At 39.9% G+C, this 21,263-nt stretch overlaps 2 protein-coding genes across 4 annotated transcripts; one reads left to right on the top strand and one right to left on the bottom strand.

Moving 5' to 3' along the window:
- Nucleotides 1–55: 55 nt before the first annotated feature.
- lxn (latexin) lies at nucleotides 56–8,896 on the top strand. Of its 3 annotated transcripts, none has more exons than XM_051863785.1 (8): nucleotides 56–286; nucleotides 392–464; nucleotides 6,170–6,325; nucleotides 6,480–6,542; nucleotides 7,223–7,403; nucleotides 7,475–7,611; nucleotides 8,505–8,567; nucleotides 8,669–8,896. In XM_051863785.1, the coding sequence occupies exons 3-8, from the start codon at nucleotides 6,188–6,190 to the stop codon at nucleotides 8,783–8,785; spliced, it is 699 nt and encodes a 232-aa protein (XP_051719745.1). In that variant the 5' UTR covers nucleotides 56–286; nucleotides 392–464; nucleotides 6,170–6,187; the 3' UTR covers nucleotides 8,786–8,896. The 3 variants fall into 3 exon arrangements, with proteins under 3 accessions (XP_051719745.1, XP_051719744.1, XP_051719743.1); XM_051863784.1 differs by lacking the exons at nucleotides 56–286; nucleotides 392–464 and adding an exon at nucleotides 1,170–1,354 and having other exon boundaries at nucleotides 8,669–8,803; nucleotides 8,844–8,896; XM_051863783.1 differs by lacking the exons at nucleotides 56–286; nucleotides 392–464 and adding an exon at nucleotides 1,170–1,354.
- On the bottom strand, nucleotides 2,435–19,487 carry gfm1 (G elongation factor, mitochondrial 1). Its single transcript, XM_051863769.1, has 18 exons — nucleotides 19,303–19,487; nucleotides 19,072–19,224; nucleotides 18,664–18,796; nucleotides 18,361–18,565; nucleotides 16,009–16,125; nucleotides 15,767–15,917; nucleotides 13,185–13,339; nucleotides 13,004–13,088; nucleotides 12,790–12,927; nucleotides 12,580–12,681; nucleotides 10,861–10,917; nucleotides 10,646–10,783; nucleotides 10,471–10,553; nucleotides 4,456–4,618; nucleotides 3,772–3,916; nucleotides 3,534–3,694; nucleotides 2,972–3,025; nucleotides 2,435–2,795 (listed from the first exon to the last, which is right to left on the bottom strand). Exons 1-18 carry the CDS (start codon nucleotides 19,375–19,377, stop codon nucleotides 2,664–2,666), a joined length of 2,247 nt encoding a protein of 748 aa, XP_051719729.1. The 5' UTR covers nucleotides 19,378–19,487; the 3' UTR covers nucleotides 2,435–2,663.
- Between the last annotated feature and the right edge of the window lie 1,776 nt (nucleotides 19,488–21,263).

Raw genomic sequence — 21,263 nt, 5'->3', positions numbered from 1 at the left:
CTTGTTTACACACGTCAAACAGAAGCGGATGTGCGTTAGGATCGTGTCGAACTGGATTCAGTCAAGATAATAATGTTAATTCGATTCAAACAACTGATTCAGCACTTCGGTCATGTGTGAAGTCATTCAGTTTATTTCCCCATGAAACAATACTGCATATTTTACAGAAAATGTTAATTAACATTCATGTCATATGATTTTACATATCATTGATACCTATAAATTATTATTATTATTATTATAAGTAGGCTACGTAATAGAAGTAACCCAAGTGGGACCAATGAAGGTAACATTCTAAATTAGCAATTATTTGTATATTTACTTAGTCTCTTTTAAATAAAATAAAATATATTGTGATGCATATTTATTTAATGTGTCTGTCAAACTCCAGTTTATGCCCTAAAGCACATGACCTGCTAGAAGTGACATCATTTCCTTGGAGGGAAAGCAACTCCAAGAACAAAGTAAGTGTGTCATAAACTCTTTTTTTCCCCCTTCCTTTTTAGAAGACTCTAATAGTGTAAAACATGTCCACCCTGTTCTGTTAATTTATATTGGAGATGGAAATGTTTATTTATTTTCTTCTTAAATGCTAATCTTCTGCTAGCATGTTGTTCTTTCCTATAGCTAGTAATGGTCCTCCCGGTTACACAAGGTAAAAGTGTCCTGTAATTGTGGACAAATTCCCTCAACCGCATGAAATATCTGGTCAGGATTATTAGCTTGACCAGTGTTTTTTTCTGACAGACAGACTTGTTCTCCCTCTGAAGATGGAATGATATATGAATCACTTTACTGTTTATTATGCATTATCAATCTGTGTCCTCCTCAATATCACTTTAACTTACTAACAGCAGCCAGCTGTTACATCATCTTCCAGGCAGGAAGTGACACAATTTTGGAGGTAAAAAAAAAAAAAACAGCAGCACAAACATCAGTCAATGGATTGATGAATTCTGAGGTGATTTGTGTGTAAATCATTTTATCTTTTATGATATGTGTAAAATCCGTTTGATTTCAGATTATGGTTGAAATATGAAAATGAGCTTCAAGCTGACATCATAATGAACATCCTGTTCATTTAAATGACCTAGTCAGTAAGTTCTAGATCTTCTAAAGTCAAAGTGTATGAGCTTGAGCAGACATAGTGTACTTGTTATTTCATCCAGTCAGAGAGGAGATGAGGTTGGCTCATCTGGAAAGCGTCAGCTCCTGTTGTGTAACTCAGCTTTATAAACAGCCGCATTCTTCACAGCCGAGGATCATGGAGATGTTCTGCCTGCTTTGGCTGCTTGTCTCTCTGGTTCGGCTCAGTCCGGCTCTGCCCGTCTCTCAGGAGCCGCAACAGTCTGAGGTAAACCCAGCTGACAGAAGTGTTCATTCAGATCTGTGGTAAGACTGAGCTACAGTCTGTTTTTACATTATCTGAAGAAGCAGCGAGTGGGTGAGTGTTTGCTGAGGTTATTCTATGTGGTTGCCATGCTCTTTGAGATGGTTGTTCTGAGTGTTTTCTTACCGAATCTTCAGGGTTGTGATCCAGAAAGCAGGGTTAACTTACTGTCATATAAACCCAGAACTCTCGACTGATTAACTCAAACCTTGCTTACTTTAAGTTATTGGTTTCAGAAGTGTGGCTGGAGTCAGTTCAGTCAAACCAAGAGTATGTTCACGATGAACACAAAGACATTGGCAGTTTTTGAAAATGATTTCAGACACATGAAGGTTCCTCACCACACTTTCCCCTGATTTCTGACAGGCTTCTGAGGAAGTGTAACATCTAATGAGCTACAGCAGAATACAGAGATCATAAGTGAACACTTCATTAGTACAATATTTCTCGCTACATGCATGGAAAAAGTGGAAAAACTGACTGCCAACTGCAACTTTCAGATGGCATAGCGAAGGACATCAAAAACCGATCAGATGAAGGTATTTCAGTAGACAGGATGTGACACGATCACTGGATTGGGACGTGCCTTGTAGCCGCCCTCCTAAAGGACACATTTATTCTCAACACAGGGCCGAATCCACCATGGAAACGGACACTTGAGATCTTGTCCCACTGTGAAATCGTTCCTACAGTCGACAGGTGTGTGGTCTCACAGTCTGGCTGAATCATCTAGTATGTGCGTTCAGAGGATTATAATGCTAAAAATCAGTTGAAACTGTGGTTATGTCTGTGGTCTCCCACAGTTTTAAAATCAGTTAAGATTTGGAACTGAAAGTTGAAGTTACCTGTTTACTTGAGTGTAAACTTGCCCAGGAATGTGGCATAACATGCTTTCTGAAACCCACCAGTCTCCGTATATGGCTCATGTTTCTGCTTCAGAGCAAGACTAAGGAATTCTTTTCAGTCATATGATCGTTTGTTTAATAGCTAGGGTGATATGTCTTTCTCAGTGTGAATCGTTGTGCATGAGACTCGGACACTAAGTTAAAACAGATCATCATTTTATATTAATTACTGCATTTGCAAACATTTGCTGTACAAAGACATTTACAGAGTATGAGCAAACCCATCCAGAGCCGATCTCTGCAGACACATGCTGAAGAACGTAACATCACTCGTGACCTTCTTGTAAGGAGGGACATATGAGCTTGTGATAAACATCGGCAGGAAGTCCGTGAGCTGAACGTGTGTGTGTGTAAAAGCTTGTGTCTGTTTAGTTCTTCCATTTGCTCTTCTTAGCGGGCAGCTGTCCTGTGGCCTCCAAGTGTTTGTTGACGAGATCTTCCTGTACGGAGGACAGACAGGGCTGATATCTGCTGTAGTCCATGGTGTACTCGCCTTTACCCTGAAAACAACAAACACACTGTCACATGCATTACTGGAACCACACACACACATCTTCCCTACAGAATAACATCCACAGATGAATCATTCACAATAAGACCAGGAGCATATGAAAGAGTCCAGTCTGACTTCATGTCTCCAGTGTGACAATGAGAAGTTCGATTCTGTGCGTTTTACCTCCGTGCAGGAGCGCAGCTCTGTGGAGTATCCAAACATGTCATTCAACGGGATCTAAAACACAGGATGACAGACATCAGTTCTGCATCATGATCATAATCATAAGGGTTTTGATTTTAATCTCACACAACTACAGAAACAGAAGCTATAAATAAAGTAAGAACACTGTATATTAGGGGTTGAACGACTTCAGATTTTTTTAAAGTCAACATTTATGTGATTAAAGTCGAGTCCACGTCGACTAGTCGACAAATAAGGGGCTGTTCACACAAAGTGTTTTTTCATTCCAATGCACAACTTTTCCATTGTTTTTCTTCTATGTAAACATGCTAGACGGATGTGTATATGACCGTTACGCTCGCGTCTTTAAAGCAAAAATGCGTTCTGTGTGAAGGACCTGAAGCTTCATTTTCATAACTATGATTTATAATTTCTGTCCTTTGATTTTGTGGTGATCCAGACACAATCAGCCGTGACGGGTGAGATCTCCCGCTCAGCTGTGATCTGTCTGTATGATCGGTGTTGTTCAGTAAATGTGATCATGTGGACAGATGCGACTCACATCAGCGTAGAGGGTGAAATAGCCCTCGGCCCCGTCCTGTCCCGTGATCACACCATGCCGCCGATTGACGCCTGCGATGACGGCCCCCTGGAACTCATTAGGAGCGACGATCTCCACAGACATCACCGGCTCCAGGATCACCACGTTGGCTTTCTCAAGCGCTGAAGACACAGGACATGCATTTCAAACTACCATCAGACATCACCGAGAAGAAGAGAGGAAGATCTAGACATCATACCCTGTTTAACAGCGCCCTCTCCTGCGCGGATGAAGGAGATCTCATTGGAGTCCACCATGTGATGCGCTCCATCATCCAACACAAAACGCACTCCGGATATCTTGTGTCCCGTCAGAGGACCCCTCTCACACGCTTCCCTGAAACCCTGAGGACAGAGAAACCAGACAGATTTATCAATGCTTATCAAACCTATAGGGAAACAAAGTTCAACCTAAAACCATCATCTGTCATCCCGGTACATTCAGCATCTGGCTCATATTCTCAAAACTATCATTTTCAACATCAGTATTTTGATCGCTGACAGCTTCTTCACCAGATCCACCATCAAGTGACAGTGACACTCATATTTGATTGAGTACTTGCTCTGCAGTAAATCGCTGAGCCATTTCAAGTTTTGCTGATATATTCTTTTGTTTTCTGTATGTTATCAGTCCATATAGCTCTAGAAACCTTATGGTGTATTTGGGAATTACTGCCACAATCTGCAGACACTTTGTTTTCATGTTTTAGTGAATTCTGTGTATTTACTGATATATATTTTTGCATTAATTTCATGCCTATTTTAGCCTGTACTTCTCAGAACAATGGTGGACATTAATAATCACATGCTGACGATGAAATCTACTGTCTCCTGATGATGAAAACGACTGTGGATTGTGTTCAGGGACTCGACTGAAAGCTCACCTTCTCCACAGCGGGCACAAACTGTTTGGGGATGTTAGTCCCGATGGTCTCGTCACTGAACTCCAGTTTGGTATAGTTCTCAGGGTCCAGCGGCTCCAGGACACCAACCACTTTACCGTACTGCCCTGATCCTCCAGACTGCTTCTTATGTGTGAAGTCAAACCTGTAACACGCAGCACAACAAGCTTGCATCAGTGCTGGAATATACAGGGCTCGACAATAAGGACTGCCTTATGGCCTGGGATCAGCGTGAAAGACTCTTGGGCCAGTGCTGTATCTTCATGGAATTATGATCATTTGCGCATTTATAAACCTTGCCAATATAAATATTTAAACACACATAGAAGTAAAAGTACCCATGTCTCTCAGTTTGGTACTCACACGCTGTGTGGTAAGTTTTGTGTGCACAGCAACACACGCGTCTCACGGCGCGTGAATACTCTTTCACGTCTTCCTGAGCTCGCACGAACATATTCATACAAAATGATGTCAAACTGCCCGTCTTGTCAAGTATCATCATAAACATAGTCGGTTATGTCTTAAGTGAACTTAAACGTGAGATAAAACGTGTAACATTATATTGGATCTACGCAGCTCTTAAAGTGACAGCAGCCTAATATTCCTGCTGCTGTCCGTTTTTGTTAATCAAACAAAAGACAGAAAAATCGTTCACTGCTCTTGCCTGAATAACTTTAATAGGGGTTAATCTATATACAGTGAAGACTATGCAGTGATATTTTACATTTGATTACTATTTCTGTAGATGAAAATCTAGTTAAGACCTACATCAAAAACTTGTAATTGATTATTTGTTCTTATTTTATTACTGACTGTCTGTAACAATATTTAAAATTTATACGTTAAGCTAGTAGTTCTGTGTCATAACCTTATTATTAAGGCTACATGGATCAAAAACAACTAAAAGAATAACTATGCCTATTTTATTTCTTTCTTTTTTGTGGTGGACCAGTAGAAAAAATCCTTAGCGTTGAGCCCAGATATATATCAAATATTCACATTACGCTTCATATTCTTTGAATGGTGATATAAAATTAACCAACAATATTGTGATAACATTAACATTTTGAGTGATGATGCAGTATGTGTATATATACTTTAAAATGTTTCAGTGATGTATAAAACTGATTTTGAGTATTGTATTATTGAATTATGTATTGTTATATTGGTGGAAAACAAAATAATACATTCACACACGCACAAACCACAATGTATCTAAAATTTAGTGGAAAATGTGTCTTGATTATTTTAACTGTATTTTACATCTTCAAATAAACATTATGAATGTACTTAGCTAAACTGTTTGGCTTCAATAATGGTTCCTCTGATTGAAAAGAGGAAAAAAAGTCACTACAGATCTTTATCATCCAGCCCTCAGTGCTTCACTTACTCGTTCTTCAATACTGTATAACACTTAATCTGCAGTGTCTCTTTAAAAGAGGGCGGGGCTATTGTGCAAACACAGGAAGTGCAAGACTCACTTCAACGACTGCAGCAGAAACTCTTACTAGCAGCTTCTACATTCCTGCTTTTATCTTTGCAACTGAACATTTCTTCATCTCCTCATTTTGACAGTGATCACATGCTCTTCACAGTTTGTTACTCAACTGTCAGAGAGAGAGAGAGGCTCAAAGTCCAGAGCTGTAAGCCACACACCCTTTGACTCAGTCCTTGTGTTTGTTTCTGACTCTCTCAGACACCAGCAACAGTGGAAATGGCCACAGGAGATCTGGTGCCCACACACTTCCCGGCACGGCGGGCGGCTCAGGTGGCCCTGCATTACCTGAACACCCGTCACGGCTCGCCCTTCAGAGTGTTTGGACTGCAGCAGGTTCACAAGGCCAAGGCGGAGGTGAGGCTCTCATTCACTTCAGCTCATGCTGTTTGTACAGACAACACGCTTGAAGATCTGAGCGCTCTTTGAGAGACTTCATCTCAGTCACTGCAGCCTGTGAACATGTGGATCAGAGTGTTTGATAAAGGACTGCTGACCCTTGTGTTGACAGGACGTGGGAACGGGAGGGAGGAAGTACAGCCTGGATTTCTCCGTGACTGACTACGGCAGTTCGGTATGCTTCACTTCTGTTCATCCATTATAAATTTGGTGTAAAACCAGTTGATGCAACAACTCTGACTCACTATTGCCAAACCAGGGGAGTGGTTCCCATAACCAAGGAAGTTTTTTGATCCTAAATCAATGAATAAACATACAAATGAAGTAGTCTCATTCTTAGAGAAGCGTGTATCTGTTATAGATTCAATACTTGCTCTGACAACAATGTGATCAGATTATAATCATTCATTTTTGACCACAATTTGATTTTGGTATGATTCATAATTGTTTAGTTCTTTCCAAATATACATTTACCAGCACAAGAAATGAGACCAATGTCTTTACATCAATCAGTGCGAATGAACTACTATCACTTAAGGCGTTTAAAGCTTATGAACATCATCAAACACCATCTTTTTCCTTTGCGCAAACTAAGGGAGTAACTTCCCGACTGCCAAAAAACATGTTTAAATGCAATAAGCACAAGTGACATTATTCTCTGATGCTCACTGTTGGCGCTTTCGGCACTTCTAACACATCGACTTTGAGGACAAACGGTTTTGAGGTCAGGTTTTCAATCACATCTCTGATCTGACACACTCCTCTAATGACCTGATGATCTCAATCAGGTGTGTTGAATATGAAAGAGGACCAAGTATTGAGAAGCACTGCTCTGATGTGTGTGTTGTGTGTCAGGGCTCAGTGCTGCAGTGCTCAGCGGACGTGTTGTTCCCGAGGACGGAGAAGCACAGTCCTCCTGAAGTCCAGCTGCGCAGTGAGAATCTGCAGCAGCTCAGCAGCTCGTCGGAGGAGGAGGAAGCGTTCTACCAGAAATACATCTCACCCGACAGCGCCATCTCTGTGCACGACATACCAGGTGTGACAAACACTAACAGCGGCAACAAACCTACATCACATGAGACTAAACCACTCTTACTGTGTTTGCAGACAGCTACGGTAACATCAGTCAAGACATGAAGCCGTTTTGGCATTTGGCTCGTGTGGCGGCGTCGTTCATCATGCTGAGAGAGTCCAGTGAGAACACGGAGTATAACATGGCACAGGTGGCCAACGTCACCCAGCAGGTCAGTGCAGACGATCTACAGCTCAACACATCTACAGCAGAGGTCTGGACACACTGAACACGTTTCTCATCATCTTTACATCTACAGGCTTCTGCTTGGACATTTGTTCGGTAGACGAATATTATCTGTCTACATATAGTTTATTAAAACTAATGATTATTTTAGTGGCTAGTGAAGGAGAAGCATCATGAAGCAGTGTTTTGGTAGTGTTGAGTTTTCTTCACAATGTTCCTCATTTAAATAATTCATACGCAGAATAAAGGGGCGGGGCCTGGTTGAGTTAGTTAGTAGTGTGTTGAAACTGGCGGTTATGGTAAGGGGCGGGAAATTTCCCACCAGTTACACCAATTACAACATTCTGCTCCAGCCGACCAATCAGAGCACGTTGTGCTTTTCAGAAGGAGGGGCTTCATAGAGACAGGAAATAATGAACATTCTAGTAGAGCCCAAAAACAACAAGGTCATAATAGGTCCTGTTTAAACTAAATGAACATGAGAAATATAAGTTTATATATATTTATTTCAATTAAGAAAAATGTTTTCTATTGATTTAGTTTTAGTTAACTATAATAACCCTGTCATTAAGTGCTCATCACATGTTCCTCCTTCACTAGTCTTTAGAAGCATCCCATGATGCACCTGATGCAGGTGGCTGATGAACGTTCACAGTCCAAAGAAGCAGCTCAGATAGAAGAGTTTTCATTTGTCACGTTTTCACCATTTCATCTCTGTTATTGCACAGTTTATCGATTTATTATTATTATTAACATGTGGATAATAGTGATGATAACAAGCGTGCAGTTGTGTCCAAACTTTAAAGTGATTTTAAATGACTGGCGCATGGTTACGAACCGCATGAATAAGAGGCTGAAGAATAACGTCATCTATCTTAGGAGACGAGCGAGAAGCAGCTGATGCTGAAGTATCACGTTCTTCTTCATGACTTCGTCTCCCAGGTAACAAAGAAACACAAATCACTGTATCTGAGTGATAAAGCAAGCAGACGTCTCAGAAGAAGAAGAGTGTGTGTTAATAGTGTGCAACATCCGTTTTCTAGGAGATTGTTCACTGGAAGCTGCTATCATCCTGGTCTCCTGATGGGGGCGTCAGAGTGCTGGAGACGGAGTGGCAACCCAAATGCCCTCACGCTACCAAACCACCATTGGCAAACTGAGCTCACTCTCACACACACTCACACACACTCACACACACACACACACACACACACACACACACACACGTGCTGTCTGATCACGAATCAACATTAATAAACAGAGAAAATACAGCTGGCTGCAGTTTGTTAAATGAAAGAAGCCCTATGATTTTGACCTCATGCCAAACATCACGTCAGTTTCTTCCACCATAAATGTTCCTCACGGTTTAGTGTTTATTAAATCAAATACATGGATTTTATTTTAAGATCAGTGTTTTTTTTTTGTTTTTTTTTTATCATTAGCTGTTTTTCCATTCAAAGTTGTGAATAAACTTGTGTGCAAAATTGAAAAATCGCATAAAACATTTGAGAATAAAGCAGCGTTTCCATCCCATGTGTTCAAGAGAACAAAATCATCACTTCCTGAGAAACTGGTGCAAAATATCAGTAATAAAAATGGCAGTTGCTCTTTTTTCCTCCATCATAAATGAGTTACGTCTCAGAGCGTCAGACGAAACACAATAAACGCTGTCATGTTCTCTTGCGTTCGGATGCTGGTGTTTGGGAACACAATCATGTGAGATGCTTCTGGAGGGAATTAAACCAAATCATTCTGGTGACAGACTTTGACTCAGACATTTCAGAAACACCAAACCAACATCTGAGATGCTGCGATGTGATTGGTCCGCTGGTTAGTGCAGTTATCCAATCACAGCCTCTGCTGAGGCAAAGTCACAGGAGTTTATTGTTGCACATTGAGGGATTTATTCAGTAAATGTGTTTCCGTCATAGTTTGTGCATATATATATATATATATATATATATATATATATATATATATATATATATATATATATATATATATATGCGCACATTTTGAGAATATATGACTAGAATTTATCTTCGTGTTTCCATCCGTTTTTTTTATTTATTTTTTTATTTTTTTTTATTATGCGATATCCCAAAATGCACATAAAAATAGATGAATGGAAACATATAGCTAATGATATACACTATTATAGTTTTTGTTAATATTTTGAATTAGATTTTATTATATATATATATATATATATATATATTTCAAATAATTATTTTGGTTAAACCATTTTACGGTGTCCCTGTTACAGTGTTAAAGGTCCAGTGTGTGATATTTAGGAGGATCTATTGACAGAAATGCAATATAATAAAAATAACTTTTCAGTGTTGTTTAATGACCTTACATAATAAACCGTTATGTTTATTACCTTAGACCTTAGAATGAGCCATTTCTATCTCATACACCGCGGGTCCCCTTATATGTTAAGTCGCCATTTTGTGCCAGCATGTACATGTTCTACTGTAGCCCTAAACGGACAAACTGTAAAGAAACCTCATTGCTTGACTGGCTACTCTCTGCTGTCTCAGTTTGACATGTTTGTCCTGTGTCAGCCACCGTAGCTTCTCTATGTGCTTCGAAAGGGAGGGGTGAGCAGTGGACTGAGCAATTTACTGAGTACGGAGTATTTATAGTCAACACTATAGTAACTACATGTACCGTGTAACAAGCACACTGTAATAAAGTGTTACCGTGATTTTGGGTGTAGTTAACGATAATGACTCTGTTCAGGATCAGATCTTCATCATCAGATGGTGCTGCAGTGCTCATGGCCCGACAGTTGTGACAGATATGAATATGACTTCTTCATGTGTGTAAATGCAGGACTTACGGCACAGCGCTGGTCACAGTCTCTCTGAAAGCCACTTTTGGTTTCCCCATCACACACGGACAGTTATACTCCCTCTCCATCCTCTATGACACACACACACACACAAGTTTCCACATCAGGAAACATCATGTTTTCACGCCCAAGTCACATGTGTATGAAGTGTTGTCGGAAGTACCTGTGAGTAGATCTCCAGATGCAGCTCTCCCATGCCGGAGATGATGGTCTCTTTACTCTCCGTGTCAAAATGAACTCTAAACGTGGGATCCTCTCTGGTGAAGCGATTGATGCCCTTTGAGAACTTGTCGGTGTCGTTCTAGAGGACAGGAGAGGTTTGATTACTCTATTATCAGTGACGCAGCGAGAGAGCGAGCGCTGCAGTGATTCTGGTACCTTGTTGGAGGGTCGTATGGCCATCGAGATCACCGGCTCGGGAACGTGAATAGACTCCTGTGAATACACGATTACGAAGATTACTACACAGATGTAAACAGACGTGAAGCAGCACAAATGTTCTCAACACTGATAATAATCCTAAATGTTTCTTGAGCAGAAAATCAGCATATTAGAATGATTTCTGAAGGATCATGTGACACTATAGACTGGAGTAATGATGCTGAAAATTCAGAGGAAGAAATTACAGTTCATTTTAAAGGCAGACGCCTTTTATACGGTTATATATGGAGAACACTTTGAAAGGCAGTGTGTTTAGCTGTACGCATACACCAATATTCCTGTCCAAAAATGACATATACTTCAGACATAACAATATTAGCTTCACGAGTCACGATCAATGTGAGGACACTGCATCAAAATTCATTTATAGGCCTACTGAATACCGATTAGTTACTTTATTTTCACTTTTCAAATATGTTCTTCATTTATATTTGTTAAAACTAAACACCTCTCCAAGCTGATATGCAATGGGAAAAGGGAAAAGAATGGGATCAGAAAAAAAGCGGATTCAAACTCGGGTCGGTTGCGTCAGAAATGAATGTCACTATCCACTTGCCACTGTTCTTGTTACCACATGAGTTTCTTTCTTACCTATTATGCAAAAAAACACTTTTACATGGTGTTTGAACACAGATGTGTAAACAACCAGCCTATAATGGTACAAATCCACCTACTCCTTTTATTACAATCCCATAAATCATAAACGGTCTCTCCAAACGAGCCGTTCCAGGTCTCCCCCACTCTTACATAAGCTTCGCCCATGACTGCTGACTGACTCCACCCTATTAGCTTAGCTCCTCCCCTCAGTGAGCTGTACACAGTCTACCATGTTTATCTCCTCGCCAGAGCATTTAACAGCAGCATTCAGGTAAGAAATGTATTCTTATTAAAAGCTACTAAACTTAATCAATCAAGAGCAGTGAGTGGTTTTCTGTTTACACATGCGATTTCTTTCCCTGCTGTTTACGTTCACAGACATAACCGACTGCGTTTGTGTGAACTTTGTTTATTTTTGTCAGTTTAAGTGCAATAAGTCTTGAAAGAGAACTTAGTTTATTACTCACGGGATGCGCTGTCTGACAGTCAGCTTTCTGTGCGCGTGCTTCAGATGCGTGCGCTCAGAAAACCATATATCAGAAGTTTAGACTGATATGGCTTTCAAACGCATACAGATAATAAACTTTTTATGATGATGAAGAACTGCAAAGTCATGTCTGGGCATGACTGCGATAAAGATGATAATCAAAACCAAACGTTTTAGTTTTTGACAGAGTATCCGAGGCATGAGCTGTACATGCTCCGCCCTCTTCTGGAAAGGGGGTGGGGAGCAGCAGCTCATTTGCATCTAAAGACACGTGCATTTAAAGACACGTGTTTTTCTTTCCACTCAAAGATGGGCATTTACAACACGGTATAATAAATGATCTGTGGGGTATTTTGAGCTGAAACTTCACAGACACATTCTGGCGACACAAGAGATATTACATCTTGTGAAAGGGGCATTATAGGTCCCCTTAAGTTAATCTGGCTCAACCGGTCATTGGTGGGCGGAGCTAATGCAAATATTATATGCAAATATTATAAATATTTTTGATCAAATAAATGCAGGCTTGGTGAGCAGGTTTAGTTTAGTGAACACTGTTTGTTATCACATACCATGGAGAGGTTGGCATTAGTGCGGGCAGTGAATGTATCTCCACTGGCACAGTCGATGCCAAACAGGGCACAGATGTCTCCAGCATACACCATCTCCACGTCCTGAACAACACAGGAAATACAACCACACAAACACGACTTACACTCATCATCGGAAGAACAATCTGATTCAACGGTCTTCACTGAAAGAAAAGAGAAACAAGTTCTCACCTCCATCTGGTCAGCGTGGAGTCGCACGAGTCTCTGAACTCTCACCCTCTTACTCGTGCGGGTGTTATAGATGTATTCGGTCTTCCTCAAACAGCCCTGATATACTCGCACGTACGTCAGCTGACCGAAACGCCCCGCCTGCAGACACGCCACAGATTAAACACAGCTACAAAATGCAACTCCAACACGCAACTGATCTGACTTCAAAATTCACCTCAAGTTTGAAGGCCAAGCCGACGAAGGGCTGTGTGTCGTCTCTTGTTGGATCCATCAGAATCTTTGATCCTTCTCGAGCCTCCCTGAAAACCACACTTTAAATTAAGCACACTTTTTCCAACACTGTATTCTGCTAAATGCTGGTCAGTTACAGTAGGGTTCGAACCCGGAGGACTCACTCCTGGTTGAGAATGGCGTAGTTCTTGACTTCAGTGGGGTTGGGCAGATACTCCAGCGCAGCGTCCAACAGTGGCTGAACGCCTTTGTTCTTCAGGGCGCTGCCCACCAGCACAGGAGTGAACGTGCGCTTGATCGTCGCCCTGCGCACAGCAGCCTGAAGAGATGAACCATTCAGATACGCAATCACAGATGTGCAAGCAGAGTGGCAGCTTTGCGTTCTCATTATACGTTAAACATACTTGCTACAGTAATAACAGCAAATTATGCACAATTACAAGCTAATTACAACTAACCCTAAACCTACACATTACCTGTTAATTACACTGGTACACATTAAAAATATAGCTGCAAGCAGGAATTACGGGGCCAAGCACAAAGAGCATGATAAGCCATGCCACCATGGCTGTGAGCATCAGACCAGCAGCAAGTAACGACATTTTAAGATGATTTTAGGCAAAATGGCTGAAAAATCATAAATGCAGTCATTAGAAATATGATTGAAAGGTTTATCACAGTCGAATAGGTGTTGCTGTGATCAAACTGATGTGGTGTGGTCAGAGTAAGGTGACAACAAAACATGCAAAGTTTGGTGTCAATAGGGCAAAGAGATACAGCTTCAGAGTCATTTTGGCATCATGCCTCAAATTTCATGCCTGCGCTTTACGTAAAACGGTTTTGTATATTGACACAAAATCCATAACTTTTTGCCAGCATGGTCTGAAGGTGATCTGACTCAAATTTGGAGAAAATCGGACTAACAGTCTAGGAGGAGTAAGAAAAAGTATGTAAAGAAAATCAAAATGGTGGACAGGAAGCTTGGCCAACTATGGCAACATTGGTATCTATGTTCTCGGCATGACCCAAGGAATCTATTAAAGGGTTAGTTCACCCAAAAATGAAAATTCTGTCATTAATTACTCACCCTCATGTTGTTCCAAACCCACAAAACCTTCATTCATCTTCAGAACACAAATTTGATGAAATCCGAGAGGTATATGACTCGCCCATAGACAGCAATATAATCAACACTTTCAAGGTCCAGAAAGGTACTAAAGACATCATTAAAACAGTTCATGTGACTACAGTGGTTCAACCTTAATGTTATGAAGCAACGAGAATACTTTGTGCATAAAACAAAAAACAAATAATAACTTCAACAATATCTTGTGATGGCCGATTTCAAAACACTGCTTCATGAAGCTTCGAGCCTTTACGAATCTTTTGTTTCAAATCAGTGTTTCGGAGCGCCAAAGTCACATGATTTCAGCAAACGAGGCTTCATTACTTCATTATAAACATAAGTGTTTCGAAATTTCAATAGTTCACGTGACTTTGGCAGTTTGATACACGATCCGAACCACTGATTTCGAAACGAAAGATTCGTAAAGCTCCGAAGCTTCATAAAGCAGTGTTTTGAAATCGCCCATCACTTTTTTTTTTTTTTTTTTTTTTTTTTTTTGGGTGCACAAAAAGTATTCTTGTCGCTTTATAATATTAAGGTTGAACCACTGAACTCAAATGAACTGTTTTAAATATGTTTTTAGTATCTTTCTGGGCATTATAAAAGAAAATCATCTTGCTGTCAATGAAGGCCTCACTGAGCCATCAGATTTCATCAAAAATATCTTAATTTGTGTTCTGAAGATGAACAAAGGTCTTACAGGTGTGGAACGACATGAGGGTGAGTAATTAATGACAGAATGTTCATTTTTGGCCGAACTAACCCTTTAAGACCAGTGTCATGACAATAGGCTTTTGAGTACCTTCAGAGCATGGTGCCGATGGCACATACTGAGTTTCGTAATGGTACACCAATGCATTTTATATCATAATACTGTATTGTAGTTAATGGCAATTTCATGTTTTGTTCTATTATAGCGCCACCAAGAGGCACAATCCCACCGCTTTTTTTGTGTGTCCTCAGAGTGAGCCCATACATGTGTGTGTCAAATTTGGTGAAAATATCTAATTTTGATTTGGAGTAATAAACATTTATATGTATGAGAATACAAAAAAATGATCCATGGGTGACTTTGATTGGATTTTTTTGCCACTTGACATTTGGCCGTATAGCCAATGACCTATGTTTTCGAATTTTCTACGATGGTTTTGTCTCGATCAGACTATTGGTTTGGAAGATGTTGGCGAAAATTGTTTTAACGCTAAATCACCACGTTGCACAATCCATAAGGGGAAACCTAGCATGTTTGATATAGTTGGACTCGGCAAGGACTCAGGAGTCTAAGGAAATGTGAAAATAAGTCAACCACATCCAAAGTTATAAGAAAATAAATATTTTTTTTCTCCACTAGATGGCGCTGGTCCAAAACGTCTCAGACTCCTTCAGGACATCATGCTGATGATTATACAACTTTTAACCATACAGTTCTATGGGCTGCCATAGACTCAAGAGCGGAAGAAGAAATGGAAGAAGAATAAGAATAAGAACGCAAATGGATACAATAGGTGCATATACACCTTCAGTGCTTGGCCCCTAATAAAGCATAACCACACGCAGTCTGTGTAGGAAGCAAACAGGGTTTGGAACAGAGCAGAGCGTATTGAACAGCATCTGACAGACCTTGAGATCGTCCACCGTGGGAACTTTCTCCTCCAGAAACATCTCCCCGAGCGTCTCGTCTGAGTTAGCGACACACTCCACCAGCTCCTGTCTGCGGTCGGACGCCTCAGCGCGCATCTCCGCCGGGATCTCATCATAGCGAATGCTCTGACTTCAGAGTGAAATGAGAAAGACACAGATGATGAGAAACGGTGTGATCAGCAGCACGTCTCAAGCTATAAAGCACCAAACTCATGCTCTACCCAAAAGGGCCTTCAAAGAAGATGCTGCGCTCCTCAATCAGATCAATGATGCCTTGAAGATTTCCTTCCAGCCCGATGGGAATGTTGACAAATGCTGCATTATGATTCAGTTTAGTCCTGTAAAATAAAACAACAACAATAACATTATATTGGTCTATTCCGACTAGATCTGCTGCTGTATAAACAGACACACATCAATCCTGTACCAGATCTAAGCAGGTGGAGCTGGGGAGGTGGAGGGGTTCAGAGGACCAGCTGACAGCAAACACTATTTAAATGTTGAGCAAGCAATCTCATTGGCTGCAGGATCAGCAGAGGCCAATCAAGCTTGTGCCATGAGATAATGATGTGATTGCTTACAGAATGCATGTAAAAGACCAATCAGCCTGCACTTTCTAGTGTTTCATGACTTGACTAAACTACATACATAGGGCTGTCAAAATTAATGCGCTATCGCATGTGATTATTTTATCAGTTTAACGCTTTAAAAACATTTAACAATTAATGCAGCATCCTTTTTTTCCCCAATCATCCTATAGTAAGAGTTACATTATATGATCACGCTGTCATTCATTCAAGTGCTATTAAACCACTCAAGCACGATAAGAGGCAAAAAAGAACTTGAATCAATGAACAAAAGAAAAAGAGAAAAATCACTCACTGCTCTTGACTGAATCACTTATATAGCTGAAATAAGGATTATTCTATATTTAATTTTTAATGTATGCAGTGAAAACTGAGGTGTGATAACTTTATTCAATTTCTGTGTATTTCTTACCTGCTAGATCAAATATTTAAAATATACTGTCTTTATGTTGTTTCTACATTAACTTGGAGATTAAATGTGAAATTATTACAATATAAAAATATATTAACTTTAAAGTTAGATGTGATTAATTACAGAAAAGTGTGATTAATTAGTTTTTTTAATTGATAGACAGCACTAATATTATACATATAAGTGCTGTCAAAATTAGTGTGTTAATGCATGTGATTAATTTTTTCTGTTTAACACATAAAAAAAATAATATATAACTCAATTAATGCAGCATCCATTTTCTCCGTCATAATTTGTCTAGCGTTACATTATATGCTCGCGCTCTTATTCACGCAGATGCTTTTAAACCATTTAAGCTCCACAAGACAAACGAGAATGCGCTGTCTGTGAATGTCATGTCATGTAACACACACACCTCGTGTGCACAGAAAGACGCGCTGCAGAGTTCTGTTTCGCGCTTCAACAAACAATAACACACAGAAAAATGCCCGTTTTGTGGAGTATCCTCATAAGAGCAGTCTTAAATGAGTTAAATAATGTCTTAAATGAACTTAGAGTTGTGAGAAAATGAGACGCGCGTCAGATTCGTGTCATGTTCAGCAGCTCTTAAAGTGACAGCAGCCTAATAAACCATTTTCTGTGATGTCAGTCATTAATGTTCATCAAAGAACAAAGGTAACATATTAAATTACAGATATAATTTATGCAGTGAAGACTGTATTTTTGTTTGATAACTTTTTTCAATTTCTATATATTTCCCGTTAGACAATTAAATGAGATTTATTATGAGTTTGTGAAGACTGTTTAAAGTTCACTGATAGAATTTAGTTACAGTGTAATGTTAAATGTATATAATTAATAATAATAATAAAAACATTTAATAGAGACATCAGTAGCAGTATTGGTGTCAGTGATAATGATTCATAAAAAGATCCTATTAATTAATCTACATTACATTGGAGAGTAACTGAAATTATTACAATATAAAAATATTAAACAACTCCAATGTTTTTAATTGTAATTACAGAAAAAAATGGGCGAGTAATTTAATCGATTATATATATATATATATATATATATATATATATATATGTTTGTGTGAGTACAGTATATATTATATATATATATATATATATATTATATATATATATATATACACACACATCAATTTGATGGCTAAATTAAACAGTAATTTGATGATGAATGACCATTCAGTCGCATCTGACTCTTGGTGATCCTCTGGGCCATCTCTAGAGACCTTTGTTCATCTTTGAAACACAAATGCAGATATTTTTAATAGAACCATATCTGATGAGCTCTATGTATGTGCTATGATCAATATTCATGAGGATAAAAGCCTAAATTAAAGTTTTGAATGAACAGACCTTCTGAAGAGGGACAGAAATCTCTCAGGTCTCATTAAAAATATCTCCATTTGTGTTCTGAAGATGAATAAAAGTCTTAAGGGTTTGGAACGAGTAAACGATGACAGAGTGTTCATTTTTGGGTGAACTCTCCCTGTAAACACCTTCCTACATGACAGGGGAAGCTCACGACCTCTGTGCTGGACTCACCTCAGCTGCTGCAGCGCTCTGCCTGGATTGGCCCCCGCACGGTCCAGCTTGTTGATGAAGGTGAGGAAGGGCACGCTGTAGCGCTTCATCTGCCGGTTGACGGTCATGGTCTGACACTGCACCCCTCCGACCGCACACAGCACCAGCACCGCACCGTCCAGCACGCGCAGGGACCGCTCCACCTCGATGGTGAAGTCCACGTGACCTGACCAACACACAGCTCAGCTCCACCATCAGAACATCAGTGCACTGATCATATCCAGCTATCATGAGCCCTGTTTCTCAGTGACGGACGCTTGTTACCTGGCGTGTCAATGATGTTGATGTTGTGATTTTTCCACATGGTGTATGTGGCGGCTGACTGGATAGTGATTCCTCTCTGTCTCTCCAACTCCATAGAGTCCATGATCGCTCCCACTCCATCCTTCCCTTTCACCTGACAGCACACAAAACAGAAGTAATCAGTGGACACCCATGCCGGAGACCACGGTTCGAGTCCCGCTCGGAGCAGGTCGAGTAGAACCGATTACATTAACAAAACAGTTCTAAGAACGTTTTGTTAACGTCCCCTTTAAGTTATGAACGCGTTCCTGTGTGAAGGTTTGTTCATAACTTTGAGAGAACCTTGTCAGTTCCCTGTTAGCAGCATTTTTAGACGTCACAAGTATTGAGACAGGGCCATTAGAGGCTCGTCTTCCAGCGGTCGCTCACCTCGTGCATCTCCGCTATCCGCCCGGTGTAGTACAGCACTCTCTCGGTCAGTGTGGTCTTCCCGGAGTCGATGTGCGCGGAGATGCCGATGTTCCGGATCCGCTCGTTCGGAGTGAATCCATTCGAGCACGATCGACAGCAGCTGATCAACACCTGAGACACACGGAGTCATCAGAGACACACAGAAGACAGAAGCTCGTTATATGCGGCTGAATATGTGACAACACACACCTGTTTTAAAGTGATGTGTCCGGGCTTGTGCAGCTGCAGGTGGGTTAAAGCTGACGCTGCTCTTAGAAGCCGCATTTTGAGTTACTGTAGATGTGTGTGTTTACTCTGGTGTCACACACACGAGCTCAAAGTCACGCCGACCGGCTGCTTGTGAAATAGCTTCCTGTTCTACGGTGAGCCGAGAGGGACAAATTAGATTCCGAAATGCGCTTCGTAAAGCTTCGAAATCTTTGTGAATCATTGTTTTTGATTCAGTGATTCGGAGCATAGACATATATAAAATGTCTCTGTGAACCCATGAACCAGTGTCTATATATGTTTTTTTTTATTATTATTATTATTTTTTTTAAACCTGATTTCGGACCAGTTTTATACATTTGTAGTCATTTAACGGCACATTTGTAGAATACAAAGAGTTGTAGTTAAAAGTCTGATTAACCAAGCTCTTCATAAAACAAACAAAAAGGCATACAATTAATAAAATGACACATATTAAAAATATACTTTATAATAAATTGTATTGTTAATTCAATTTAACAGATTACACCTTCAATAAAACATGTGGAACTGGTTTGTAAAAGCTGCTTTATGCGTGTTTGGTCTGAGTTTTCACTGCATTTACACTGTTCTGACCAGCAGGCGTCACTAGCGGGGCGTTTCGAGTGCTTCGAAACACTTAATCATTTTGCGAAGAAATTGGTTCAATTGATTCAAAGTTTGGAAAAGCTTCGCTTCTTCCATCACTAGACAAAACAGACGAACAATATTTCAAACAATTTGCCTTATACGCTTTTATCGGAAGTTTGAACAGTACAGAAACCTGCGCTTTAAAAAAAAAAATACATTTCATTTTAATTTGTAGTATCTCGTTCTTTTCTTTTTTCCACCTTCACGGTTACTTCATAAAAAGGAAAACGTCACGTGATACTTGATACTTTTCTCATCACTATTCAAGAAAATATATTTATTATGCTTTAGTTCTGACAGCTAGATGGTGCCAGAGCATTACTTTCAGAAAGCATTTGGTTGTCAATAAAATTGATTTACATGATATAGTGATATTAGTGATACTCTCTGGTGGTTGGGGGCTCTACAGCTTGTGTACTTTGCGTATCCATCTTTTGCAACGTGGAATTAAACTAATTTCTGTGAAGGTGTGAGACTTCTGATTCATTAGTCACTAAAGGTAAATAACTACAAATTTGTATGTAGAAAAACTAATTCTAATCTTTCCCTTGAAGAAGACAATATTTAAAGGTTTAGCTCACCCAAAAATTAAATTTCTGTCATTAATTACTCCCCCTCATGTTGTTTCACACCTTTAAGACCTTTGTTCATCTTCAGAACACAAATTAAGATGCCCAGAAAGCTACTAAAGACATATTTAAAACAGTTCATGTGACTACAGTGGTTCAACACCTTAATGTTATGAAGCGACCAGAATACTTTTTGTGCACCAAAAAAACAAAATAACGACTTTATTCAACAATATCTAGTGATGGGCGATTTCAAAACACTGCTTAATGAAGCTTCGAAGCTTTACGAATCTTTGGTTTCGAATCAGTGGATCGGAGTGTGTATCAAACTACCAAAGTCACGTGAACCATTGAAATTTCAAAACGTTTCGAAACGCTTATGACGTAACAAAGTCTCGTTTACTGAAATCACGTGACTTTTGCAGTTTGCAAATATATGTGGCATGTATTTGACTCCATAAGGGCCCAGTGAGAAGGACAGCAGTCCACAGCAGGGCAGCATACAAATCCATATCATCTTCCTCAGTCTGCAGTGTAGGGAAGTCCAGCCACATGGTCATGCCTCTCTCCCTATGACAGAGCTCTCCAGGGGTAGAAATATTCTGTTTTATCGACCTTGGTCATAGAAACCTGACAGGACGTCGATTTAAACTTGATTTTCACCACCTCTTTAAACAAGAAGTTTTATACATACAGCCCCAGATG

This window comes from Ctenopharyngodon idella, chromosome 15 (genome assembly GCF_019924925.1).
Source record: "Ctenopharyngodon idella isolate HZGC_01 chromosome 15, HZGC01, whole genome shotgun sequence".
NCBI lineage: Eukaryota > Metazoa > Chordata > Actinopteri > Cypriniformes > Xenocyprididae > Ctenopharyngodon > Ctenopharyngodon idella.
Note: the sequence above shows the minus strand (reverse complement) of the source record. Positions and strands in the feature narration are given on the sequence as shown.

Excerpts from the sequence above, each read along its gene's own strand:
- gfm1 (XM_051863769.1), bottom strand. The coding sequence starts at position 19,377 with ATGCGGCTTCTAAGAGCAGCGTCAGCTTTAACCCACCTGCAGCTGCAC. Across the intron at positions 12,682-12,789 it reads TCCACGCTGACCAGATGGAG|GACGTGGAGATGGTGTATGC; the intron begins GTGAGAACTTGT and ends TGTGTTGTTCAG. Across the intron at positions 3,917-4,455 it reads TTGTGCCCGCTGTGGAGAAG|GGTTTCAGGGAAGCGTGTGA; the intron begins GTGAGCTTTCAG and ends CTCTGTCCTCAG.
- lxn (XM_051863784.1), top strand. The coding sequence starts at position 1,181 with ATGAGGTTGGCTCATCTGGAAAGCGTCAGCTCCTGTTGTGTAACTCAG. Across the intron at positions 1,355-6,169 it reads AGGAGCCGCAACAGTCTGAG|ACACCAGCAACAGTGGAAAT; the intron begins GTAAACCCAGCT and ends TGACTCTCTCAG. Across the intron at positions 6,543-7,222 it reads TGACTGACTACGGCAGTTCG|GGCTCAGTGCTGCAGTGCTC; the intron begins GTATGCTTCACT and ends GTTGTGTGTCAG.